Below are 12,748 nucleotides of genomic sequence, written 5' to 3'. Positions count from 1 at the left end.
CTTACGTCGTCTCTACTGTTATATTCATGTACACATTCTTCGACGTATATTCATACTGTTACACAATTAATTCGTATAATACAGTGTATATATCAAACGCCTAAAGATATACTTCGACAGTATTTATGTGCATGGTGGTTTATTACGACTAAGTATTAACATAATCATATTGATCAAGTCTATTGATGCCAGAAAACGGTACTCGCCCTACGTGTAAACAGGAAGACTATATAATTCTAACTTTGCCGACTATCACTAATGTAAACGTCCAGGTTGTGGGTAACGAACACGGCTTGATACAACACATAGGTCTTAAAATACTAGTACCCACCGACATGTTTATTGTATAAGATCACACAAAAGCTGCAATGATAAAATTTTCGGTTTTCTCACTTCGTTACTTTTACCAGGGATACTGTACAACCTCTATATAGGCTCCCTGCTTATACTTAGTACTCAGACAGATACTTTTTAATTTCATATCGTCATATCCGTCCTATCACATTCGTCCAACATGAGCCCAATGTACAGAAAATTAAACTTTGGAGTATTGTTAATCGAAAGTAGTAATATAATGTGATGTCGAGCAACACTGGTGAGTGGTGATGACTGCTGCCAGATGGAATTGTGATATGCTATAGTCACGTGACCTAGTGAAAGGCATGAACCCTGTTCAATACGGATATCTCCGTATGCTCACAAATGGGACCTGTAGCATCAAGGTAAACCGCTAAATTTATGAGTGAGTGAGTTAATATTTAACGTCACATCGACAATATTTCAGCCATATCGTGAGCTAAATTTGTGAATGCAAGAGAAGAATGACTACGCCACATAATCAGCGGTTCTACTACAACGGAAATAATAAAATAGACCCTAATAGCTGGTGGGAGCAATACAAAAGGTTTCGTCACTCGTTAGTTTAGTTTTAACTATATGTATACAGCAGCCACTCCATCTAAGTAAACCTTCTGTATAGGCTTGCTATTATTCGCGACACTGCTAAACTCAGGTTCACTACAATTCGTTAAAAGCAGTGTAACGAATTATACTGAGCCTCAGCTTTATTAGACTCAGTTTCGTCTACACCTTCCTCCTGACTTTTGATAAACACGTGCCGACGAAACGTGTTTAACGCAACCTCAGTTGTGAACTTTTAAGAACAAAGTAAGGTTTTGGGGGAGATTGGAGAGAGCATCAACATGGACGTCGCAGCTCGTTACAGTACCTGACATTTAGTCGTGCTAGGAACCAGTGAACTATGACTGACCCGCTGTGGGTCACTCCATACTCGTACTCGTCAGTTTCAAAACTCCACGTTTCCGCCGTTGAAAAGTCCAAACAAATTGGAAAATTATGCAATATATAGTCAGACACAGGAAAATAAATTAATAATGTACCTTTCTGTTAATTTTAGAGTGGAAATATTACTTGATATCGATGTTGATCACTGGATTGTCTGGTTCAGACGCCGCCATATACATGGAATATTGCAGAGTGTAGCGTAAACAACCACCCAAACAACAACCACATCAAATGATATTGATGCCACATAGGCTTTTCAGGACAGGATCCAGAGAAGGGTGGGAGGTGTACGCCACCCCCCCACCCCACCCCCCACCCCCCTACACACACCCACACCCCCGAAAAAAATTCCCCGAGGAGCATTTCCCACTAATCTGTACACTTCATGATATACGTGCACTGTCTCCCCCGTTCTCCAAAATCTCTTATCCGTACCCGTTGTTGTTTACGTGTTGAAAGACAAGGAACGAATCTATTCTATTTTATCATTTACTACATATATATATGTACATATTAAATATGCATTAGCCTGAGGATATCACCGTATGTAACAATATTATGTCAAGACTCCGTCTTGTCAGTTGGCCAAAGGCCTTTCATACGTACAATAATTTCTTTGATCTCCTAACTATATAAGATATGCGCTGCAGTATAACTGAAATGCTTTATCAGAACGGTATTAAACCCATCTGACTCACCGAGGGTGCCCTGTATGAGGCGAGGTTTCATGTAATATATATTCATAGACAGAACTAATACATCACGGATAGACTATGTTTGGGCTAGGTCGTTTCATATGTCTTTAGGACACAGATTTCATTTTGGTAGCCTATGAAGTATGGGCACACACATATCCTGGCGCCGATATTGTGATATGAGTGAATCTTATGAATACCAGTTTATACTGATCCTGTTCTATCATCAACAAGTGCCAGTTTTCCAGGCACCCATCAAGTATTAGTGTTGGGGCATATCCTAGAGGAGATGGCAGTGCCACGTCATTGTTATTGATATTCTGTTCGAGTCCTTACAGCAGCAGCAACTAGGCTCGTTTAGTGCAAAATGCAGAACTGTGCGATGATGCAGTTGAGGGCATGCACGATTCAACCAACTACAATCACACCTGTATTAAACCCTGTCAGTCTGATATTGCCTGTCTTGCTGTTGGTAAGAAATTAGAGTTACCTCCCTTAGGGTGTCATCTGCTATAGCCTCCGCAGCCAGCTTTCCCATGAAAATGTCCTTCAAATAAATTTGGCAGGTAATACACTTACTTGCATACATATTATGTTATCAACAATCGATCCTCATACATATTTTATCTGGCTTCGTTCCTTGTTTGTGTCCCACTTCTAAAGATACAACACATCAGTTTATCACACGCCTTGTTTTATCTCCTAAATAATTGATGACGAAGGAGCATGCCAAGTACAACGGTAAACGTCATTGTGGCATCACGTGACCGGGGATGCAACGACATTCCACTACATCGGGTGATAGAGTAGCCCCGTGGTTAAATCGAACGTTCGCCCGGTTTCGATACCCCACTTGGCTACAATATTTGAAGTTCATTTGTGGTGTCCTCCGGGGATGTTACTGGAATATTGCCAATCTCACACCAATCTCACCCCCACACCTTCACTCTTCGTGGAAGGAAGCCGGAAATCTACCACGGAGGCAATGGACACTCTGTATAATTAAAGGGACGGTGGGGTAGTGTAGTGGTTAAAGCGTTCGCTCGTCACCCCACAGACCGTGTTCGATTCCCCACATGGGTGCAACGTATGACGCCCAGTTGTGGCGTGCTTTGACGTGATATTGCTGGAATATTGCTCAAATCGACGTAAAACTAATCTCACTCACTGTATAATAGTATCAAAGCTTATATAGACGTCCTGCATGTATGATTGTTAATCAGTTCGGTCGATATTCTCAAGTTTACAATTCGATTTTACTTTTCTGTCTGTTCCTGTATGATATAACTATCACAACCCTGAATACTCATTACCAGTAAATAATGCAGGTGGCGAATGGCACAGTTTTGACACAGCTAGGAGATAACAGGGCGTATTCCCTGTATCGTGTCTAAGTCTCCGGTGGTGGTTTTCGCCCTAATTGTGATCCTCGGTCTGTCACCGCAAAACCCCAATACAGAATTCAACAACTGGAAACATCTACGGCATGGAAACGATATGCACTACTGATTCATTCACTCACCCACTCGTAATCGAATGTTCCTCCTCCTTCCAAATGACCTGACAATAAACCAAATAAACCTGAGTCGTGATCGAGTCTTGTTCCTCTTTCCATGGCCCGACAATGAACCAAACTCACTCACTCGTTCGATAAGAGTTCCAACGGTTTGATTTTAAGGAAAATATTCTGTACCGAACATACAAAAGCACAGATACATATGGGGTTATTTATACACTTTATTTCCAAAACCATAACATATTGGTAAAAGGGGGCAATCTTATTATCAGTGTTATCGAATAGTGTCTGACCCTCTGACAAATCCTGCAGATTTGCCAACGGTCAGACAGAAGTCCCCAACCTGCTGGTCCCAGTGTCTCACTGAATATATCCCTCTGAAGCGCGTAAATATCTGTACATATGTATCCATTTGCAATGTTTATAGAACGCCGGCATATGATATTCAGGGATTGTACAGAAAGATACCCATAAGTTGTGTACTTTTTAATGTAATTTTGCGTCTCAATTTACTGCTGACAATGGGAGATAAGCTATATCTCAATCCCATAGCACTGAAACCAAGATCTAATATAAAATTCAGAGTACATGTGTTAAAACTCTCACATATCTCTACATAAAATCGCATCATAATCACAAGCCTTTTTCAAATTAAATTGATTCAAATACTTATCAGCGGTAATATTGATTTTGTGTTGTGTTTGCAAAATGTTTTATTCAGAGTTAAATCGTGACCTGTTCCCGCATTAAAACAATCGAACAACGACGCCATGAGTGGCAACTCCATCAGCTGGCTGTGATTGCATCTTGACATGCGCATTGCCAGGCCCAGTTCTACTGCGCACTCCTTGTATACTGGTATTTTTTAAGTTTACTGACTTTATAAAGGATTTATATATTGATGTTGATATATATGAATTCAACATTTTAAAAAAAAAACATGAGAACAGAATGAACGTTATCATTACACCAAACACATGGCATACATCGCGTTGTTCAGATGTGCATATGATATTATGATGAATGGGTGGTCTCTTACATATTTTGAGTAGTATAGAAACAAGTACATGCCCACATAACAAAATGGTTACTTGTCGAGTGTATACATGTATATAAATTTGCTGCAGTCAGGTTTGGCAAGAAGCTTGGAACACAGAATATCACTTTGCTAACCAATATGACTCGACGCATTCGGTGTTTGTCGCCATACCCTGAAAGTAAAAAAAGACCAACGCGTTACTTAACGAACTTTATTACTATGACATGACATATCCTAACAAGGTAGCTGGAATCACCATTCATTAATACGGGGTCTGTTGTTGTCGTCAGGCCAAATGCTGCGATAACCTTATATATTAAGTCTAGATTTCCCCGAGATTCAAGCTCTGAATCTCCAATCTTACAAGCAGCGTGTTTCAATCAAAATAATTTATTTCCAGAGGCCAAGCTGTAGTCTACGTTACTGATGTAGATGAATGATTCTGTAGGTGAATGGCGTCGACATTGACCTACTCAGTATTTTATGCTGAAACAAACAACTGCACTTAAATTTTGAAGAACCCTAGTTCCTGAGGAAATCTAGAATAGTTTAATTTAGGAATTTGGCATTGCAGAAAGGGTTTAGAGGAAGGGAAAATAATGCGGTTCAGGGACTGTGAGACGGTTGTTTTAATGGCGGATGTCATGGCCATTAGGCCATGGTATGTTTTATTCTGACTATGGCTAGACTGGGAGAAGGCGCTGTTCGAAAACGAAATAATAAGATATACAAAGGTAATTTGCTTTCTCGTGATCAGAATACGTGGAGAAGCAAACATAATTTAACTTTTAGAAATTTGTCTACAAACGTTTATGTTTCTTTCACTGTTTTCTCCCATAGCACTCTCAACAGAATCTCACAATATAATGAAGACGGTTTCTGTCTGTGTTCCTAAACTGTGATGTTCGAATCTCCAGCAGAACTGTCATGGAGTTCCCCGCACAGATATAGTAACCATCAGCCTAATGTCTACATGCCTGAGTCTTAATTCGGTTATTTTTCTATTGGTAAAACTACTTATGCCGAAACTGATACTCACCTGTGTTATACATTCCTGAGTAAGCGTCGTGAAAGATTTATCTACAGAACCATGCTTCTCTTCGAACACTGTCTTTGTTGTTTTCGAAGTACATAAAATCCTGATACAAATAAAATCGGGAATTAATGACATATTCATGATTATGCTTACAAAGTCTTTGTTATTGTACATTGGTCAGTTAGTTACGTGACACGCATCCCACTAGATAGCGCCTTCAGTGACTAATACAGTGTCCAAATGTGTTTGAAATTAAACAATAATTGTATATATATATGCATTCGGGTCGGAACACAGGAAATGTACCATCGTCATACATCCGATATTCTGTTTGTCTCCAAATGAGCACGATGAATTGCAAAATAAGTGAAAATAGGGAAGTTTGTAGTAAATGTCAGTACGGTAAACTATAATGAATACAAAGCACCCAATAAGGTCGTTCATCATTTTATACCTATCACACGATAAAGATGTCCAAGAAACTATGATGCAGCGTGAAAAAGTCGACGTCTTAAAGGAGGACTCACAACAGAAGAAGGGACAGCGTTGGCAACCACGTATTGTACATGCCACATCTGGGCTATTCATCGGATGTGAAAGGGATGGTTTGTGGGGTGGATTATTCCTTTCAATTTGAAGCAGAATGAGGAAAAACTGTTTTATGGCATCAAAACTTGAAATGAGCTTCTAAAGCTCGTGGTATGACTCTCAATCTCGTCCCTTCAGTGGGAGTCTACTTACCAGGGTAAGCAGGTGGGGAACATATCAATGAGCAATTATTACATGCAAACTATGGCAATCTTTGAACACACTAAACCAAACAACAACTTTGGGCATATCTAAAAAAATACCTTTCCTGATATCTTTAATTCCCTATTCAGTATCTCAATGGCATTTGCATCAATGCTGACCCCCAGTTACACATGAGGACGGGTATCTTTAGCATCACGTAGGCATCATATTGTACTTACAATAAAGAAGACGGCGCCTAACATCACCGCCTTCATCTTGACATCGAGGTCCATCGGGAAGGTCACACCGAAGTTATCGGTGTCTGTGAACAGCTCCTTTACCAACCCGGACCATTGTTTAGAAATCCTGCCCACGTCGAATCGTTCATCTTTGGACTTCACCTAAAGTAAATGTAGATTGATAGTGCTGTATATTTACTACTCGGAATACTTTGGATACACATTTGATCGAATAATGTATATGTTATAGATCGTTCATTCAGGTGTGGCCGCCATATAGCTGGGGTATTGCTATAGCTGGAGTGAGGCGTAAAACTAAACTCACTCATTCAGGCACAGGCAAACAGTAGCGCAAGTGGGGTTGTGCAGCGTAGAGAAAATGACCAGTCTTCATATATGCGCGCGAAGTGAGGAAAGGTTGGCAACGCACTTCCCTCGCTTCGGTTCAAAAAGTATTTTTCGTGTCAAAATAAAATATCGCCACAATCAAAGGTACACTCCCATTTCCTCACTAGGTTGTGCTCTCCGATTTCCTACCCCATATTTAATAATTACTCCCGTGAAATATGTTTTATTCAACATTTTAAGCGCCACTCGAGGTACATCAGACCGTTCTCGCCTCCATTACCCCTGCCAGCTTCCGGTTCAACGGAGTGAAGGAACAAGAATAAGCAGAAATTATAAAGATACACCATATTGCCTAATTTTATCATGATTCTGTTGGAATGTATTTGTCTTAAGTGTCGGCGTTATTGTTAGATCTTTTGTAACATTTATTCTACAATAAACACACTTCTGGCGGAATAATAACTTCACTGTAACGGTTCTCCTTCAACATCACGTTTTTACGATGAAACCTTTAGTCCAGTTACAAAGCATATAGACTAGGGACACGTCAACGCTGTAACCACAAGTCTACCCCACCGACCCGGCACCGCCTCCGTAGTGTAGTGATTACAGCGTCCGTCCAGCGAGTGGAAGGTCACGGGTTCGATCCCCTATCGCGTCATACTGGATGACGTTAAAATATGGTACTTGTTGGTTACCTGGTTAAATGGGTGGAACAAGGACTGGTTGGTCCGGAGTCCGTATAACGTGTGCGTGAATGGGGTATTCACGCTAAACCGCGCAATTGTATCTCAGTGAGCCAGAGCCATAAACTAGCTTAAGTCTGGGCTAGTAAAAGCAGCTACACATACACACGCATGCACGTCGTCATGTGAGCCAAATGTTATAAGTACGATGCTAAATCCTACTTCACCTCACTTTACCGCCCCAGTCCGGCTAAAGGAATTCCAGAAAATAAACACATGCGATAGATACAACACAATTAACATCGACGTGTCTCCTGTATCGAAATATATGTCGTTATGTAAATATATTCACTTACATCAAACTCCACATCACCACATATATTCCACTGACAGCAGGGACCCTCGATACGGAGAATCGTCTCATCATTCTCATCCATCAGCTTGTACTTGGGTAAACACGGGTGGCAACCCTGCCGCACGTACCCGATTGTGTTGCCGAGAGGGGCCTGAACCTCCACTTTCTGAAACAACAGTGGGTAACACTACACATTTGTTAAAGGCGCACTCTGCCAAGGACAGTGGCAGTCCCAGCAACATTGATTCAGTTGACGATACTTCACGCCATGGCTGCCACCCACGCGAACTTTCAACAAAAATTTAAAGGAGAGGTCAAGGGTGGGTTATGACCAGTTTGAGTGTAAATGCCAAAACAATCTAAGGAGTAAATAAAACGATGCGGGATGAAATGTAAAACGATGTGGAACATTATTCGTAATTGAATGTGTCTTGGTAGCACAAATGCACTAATTTGAAATAACAAGATCCGCCCTAAGTTCATTGGAGAGATGAACGTCGAGGCTAAAACTGATCCCATCATACAATAACGTGGCTGTCAGTTGGCATATTGAAAGTCGCATGACAATTTTCTGATCATATCCTGATGACATAACCTGAGAGTTACGAATACTGTGTCCATTTACAGCGTCAGAGGCTCTACAAACCGAACATTCCATAAGTTCACTGTTCTTTAAACTGGCTGAAAATAGGAACACCCTATACCAAAAGGATAACGCTTCTACAGACGTGTCTATTGCAAGAGGCGTGGTGCTGAACGGGTTAGTTTGGTTGGTTTGTTGGGTTGTTGGTTTGTAAATAGTCGAGCTGGACCAAACAATCCAGTGATCGACATCATAAGTATCGATCTGCATAACTGGGATACGATGAAATATGTCAACGAAGTCGGCGAGACTGACCCCCCGATCCCATTAGTCGCCTCTTACGACAAGCAAGGGTTACTAAAGACCTGGTCTGAAAGGGATAGGCTAACCTGTAGACAACAGGGGAAGAAACATGACGAACACCGGAGGGGACGAGAGAGGTGGATGACTTCCCTGTTGTTTCTGTCAAGGATCTTGATATCGAATGGTCTAGTATTTCCACAACAGTTCCTGGTGCAACAGCAAGTGTCTGGGGAGTACAAAGACGGTGAGAGTTTACATATATGAGTGAAATGCTTACTATACATAGGATAGTGAGTGAGTTTAGTTTTACGCCGCACTCAACAATATTCCAGCTATATGGCGGTGGTCTGTAAATAATGGAGTCTGGACCAGACAATCCAGTGTCCAACAAATAGATCTGCGCAACTGGGAACCGATGACGTGTCAACCAAGTCAGCGAGCCTGACCACCCGATCCCGTTAGTCGCCTCTTATGACAAACATTGTCGCCTTTTATGGCAAGCATGGGTTGCTGAAGACCTACTCTACCCCGGGACCTTCACGGGTCAAACATAGGATGGAGAAAGTATCAGTATCCCAGTAATATCACAGCCGGGAACACCAGGAATGAATGGGGGACGTACTGTAATATAACCGGAGAATTGAACCCGGTCCTCAGTCTGACGAGCGGATCTGGTTTGTGGCAATCGAATATGCATATACGATACAAGTGATAGGAACATACAGACAGTCTTATACATACCAGCAACATGTCTTCTACTGTCAACACCCTTGCGAATACTACCAACACATACCTTCTACTGCCATGAACAACCTCTGTCCTAGAGTGTTCAGGATTTCATACTTGTTGTTTGTTTCGTACCCAGTGATCGCTGAAAAGTCAATAATGTATAAATACACAACACTGTACACAATTTAACAGGACCCATATTCTCGACAGATTCGTAGCCCTAAGAATTCATAACTAATCGTAGCCAATATGTTAAGAATGGGCTTAGGACGTTCGTATGGCTACGAACGTTTCGAGAATAGCTAGCCTGACAATTTCAAATAGTAATACACGTAACACCGTACAAACATGTCACAGGCTACATATAGTTTCATCCCTCAGCGTTACGAAACCTTTACCTACACAGTATGTTCAGGATCCCGACCCAAATAGCGTTCGTAACTTTACGACCTGTCGTAACTCATAGCGCTACGAACGGTTTCTTGACGTGACCCTTTCTTCGCAGACATCTGATTTTAAGAAAATGCACATTTTAAATCTTTGATTGATTTTTAACATTAATATTCTATTGAGTCTTGAAAAATGCTCCACGAAACGCACGTATGTATGCATTTATATATATATTTTCCACGTCTAATATCTTCCACAACGGAATCATAACTGTACAATACCTTCAAAAACTTCCACTTTCTGTTTGACGAGCAGCTGGTCAATGTTTAAGAGACCCTCAAGACCGGGAGGACACCCTACGGGCACCTGACTAATCTGAGACCACCCCACCGCTCCTGATTGCGGGGGCACTGCAACATAAAGTTCCTTGTAAATCATACTATGCTATGCCCAATCTATGGAATCCTAGCAGGGACATTGTTCCTATGTCGCGTTGTCACCTTTGCTGAAACCAGCATATTGTGTCAAAATACCGGGCGACAAACGGCCGTGATACTGCTGGCATATTGCAAGAAGCGGCATAAAAGAAAAACGTACTCACTCTCTGGTACGCCAAGAGCAAGGACGTTGTGAACAGCACTATCACAGGCATGTTTGGTCTATTCTATTCTGTTTGGTATATTTGAAATGGACGTGAAACAACAACCAAACAGTTTTCATTAAAAATCCTGTTAGATAGTTACACTGTTGCTTCACTGGCGTCTTATCACCAATAACGTATTGTTTATGTCCAAAACAAAAATAAGGAAAACGATATATCATGCATTAAAATTAAAGTCAAAATAATTCATTGGTTCTTTACATTTGCACTGATGATCTTAAGAGACCCGACGGTGACAAGGTATCTTTTGAGATCGAACCGTCATACTGTCTGTATGACTGTACATATACCCCACACATACTTATATGTGACTATAAATCGATTACATACCTCCGGCCACGGGTTGTGCAGCTATCGGATGCCCCCCTCCGGGATAGACTCCAGGGTGCACACTTGTCATGATTCTTCCTCAAGTCTGAGGGCTAAGGAACAGAAACAAACTGGAGCAATAAAACTCTGAACACACATGAATAACTGATGATTAAAAGAACGATATCAATTTTCGATCTCACATGTTGGTGTGTGTATGTTATAAAACGTATTTAACTGTTTACCAGAAAGGAAACAGGTTTGTTTCAGTTTCATTTGGCACGACACAACGACAGTGGGCCGGGTGTGCATGAATTTAGGATGTGATAGTCGAATCATTACAAGGAAGTGTGTAATACCCAAAATACGCCTTTAGTAAGAGTTAACATCCAAATTACGACGACCTCTACAACTAAAGACAATATTGTGAGATGATAATAGTTGGCGAGTAATGTTTTACGCCGCTTATTCCGGCAAAATCACCAAATGGAAATAGGCCCCATACGTAGTGGGATTCGAACCGAAACTTTGGCGTGCGACTGAACGACTGGGCGGGCACCTAACCAAATGAAACAATATATAATGGTACAGATACAGCTGATATTTGTTGAAAAATGGGATTAGCGAAGAAAGGTTTGATTTAACTCTAAACACAAAAAAACTGGCATAATGTGATATGAGTGAATCTTATGAATACCAGTTTATACTGATCCTCTTCTATCATCAACCAGTCCCAGTTTTCCAGACACCCCTCAGGTAATAGTATTGGGGCATATCCTAGAGGAGATGGCAGTGCCACGTCATTGTTATTGTTATTCTGTTCGATTCCTTACAGCAGCGGCAACTAGGCTGGTTTAGTGCAAAATGCAGAACTGTGCGATGATGCAGTTGAGGGCAGGCACGATTCAACCAACTACAATCACACCTGTATTAAACCCTGTCAGTCTGATATTGCCTGTCTTGCTGTTGGTAAGAAATTAGAGTTACCTCCCTTAGTGTGTCATCTGCTATAGCCTCCGCAGCCAGCTTTCCCGTGAAAATGTCCTTCAAATAAATTTGGCAGGTAATACACTTTCTTGCATACATATTATGTTATCAACAATCGATCCTCATATATATTTTCTCTGGCTTCGTTCCTTGTTTGTGCCCAACTTCTAAAGATGCAACACATCAGTTTATCATACACCTTGTTTTATCTCCTAAATAATTGATGACGAAGGAGCATGCCAAGTACAACGATAAACGTCATTGTGGCATCACGTGACCGAGGATGCAACGACATTCCACTACTTCGGGTTCGCCCGGTTTCGATACCCCACGTGGGTACAATATTTGAAGTTCATTTGTGGTGTCCTCCGGGGATGTTACTGGAATATTGCCAATCTAACACCAGTCTCACCCCTACTCCTTCACTCTTCGTGGAAGGAAGCCGGAAATCTACCACGGAGGTAATGGACACTCTGTATAATTAAAGGGACGGTGGGGTAGTGTAGTGGTTAAAACGTTCGCTCGTCACCCTACAGACCGTGTTCGATTCCCCACATGGGTGCAACGTATGACGCCCAGTTGTGGCGTGCTTAGACGTGATATTGCTGGAATATTGCTCAAATCGATGTAAAACTAATCTCACTCACTGTATAATAGTATCAAAGCTTATATAGACGTCCTGCATGTATGATTGTCAATCAGTTCGGTCGATATTCTCAAGTTTACAATTCGATTTTACTTTTCTGTCTGTTCCTGTATGATATAACTATCACAACCCCTGAATACTCATTACCAGTAAATAATGCAGGTGGCGAATGGCACAGTTTTGACACAG

At 41.3% G+C, this 12,748-nt stretch overlaps 1 protein-coding gene across 1 annotated transcript; it reads right to left on the bottom strand.

The window, feature by feature from the left end:
• Positions 1-5,594: 5,594 nt before the first annotated feature.
• LOC137283761 (phospholipid scramblase 1-like) lies at positions 5,595-11,150 on the bottom strand. The gene is made up of 7 exons (XM_067815435.1): positions 10,948-11,150; positions 10,238-10,366; positions 9,631-9,708; positions 8,924-9,063; positions 7,953-8,117; positions 6,563-6,724; positions 5,595-5,694 (listed from the first exon to the last, which is right to left on the bottom strand). The coding sequence occupies exons 1-7, from the start codon at positions 11,015-11,017 to the stop codon at positions 5,632-5,634; spliced, it is 807 nt and encodes a 268-aa protein (XP_067671536.1). The 5' UTR covers positions 11,018-11,150; the 3' UTR covers positions 5,595-5,631.
• Positions 11,151-12,748: the final 1,598 nt, after the last annotated feature.

The sequence above is a fragment of the Haliotis asinina genome, chromosome 5 (assembly GCF_037392515.1).
Source record: "Haliotis asinina isolate JCU_RB_2024 chromosome 5, JCU_Hal_asi_v2, whole genome shotgun sequence".
Lineage (NCBI taxonomy): Eukaryota > Metazoa > Mollusca > Gastropoda > Lepetellida > Haliotidae > Haliotis > Haliotis asinina.
The sequence above is the reverse complement of the archived record's forward strand: the minus strand, read 5'-3'. Positions and strand labels throughout refer to the sequence as shown.

Excerpts from the sequence above, each read along its gene's own strand:
- LOC137283761 (XM_067815435.1), bottom strand. The coding sequence starts at position 11,017 with ATGACAAGTGTGCACCCTGGAGTCTATCCCGGAGGGGGGCATCCGATA. Across the intron at positions 9,709-10,237 it reads GAAAGTGGAAGTTTTTGAAG|CGATCACTGGGTACGAAACA; the intron begins GTATTGTACAGT and ends TTGACTTTTCAG. Across the intron at positions 5,695-6,562 it reads TAGGCGCCGTCTTCTTTATT|GATTTTATGTACTTCGAAAA; the intron begins GTAAGTACAATA and ends TATTTGTATCAG.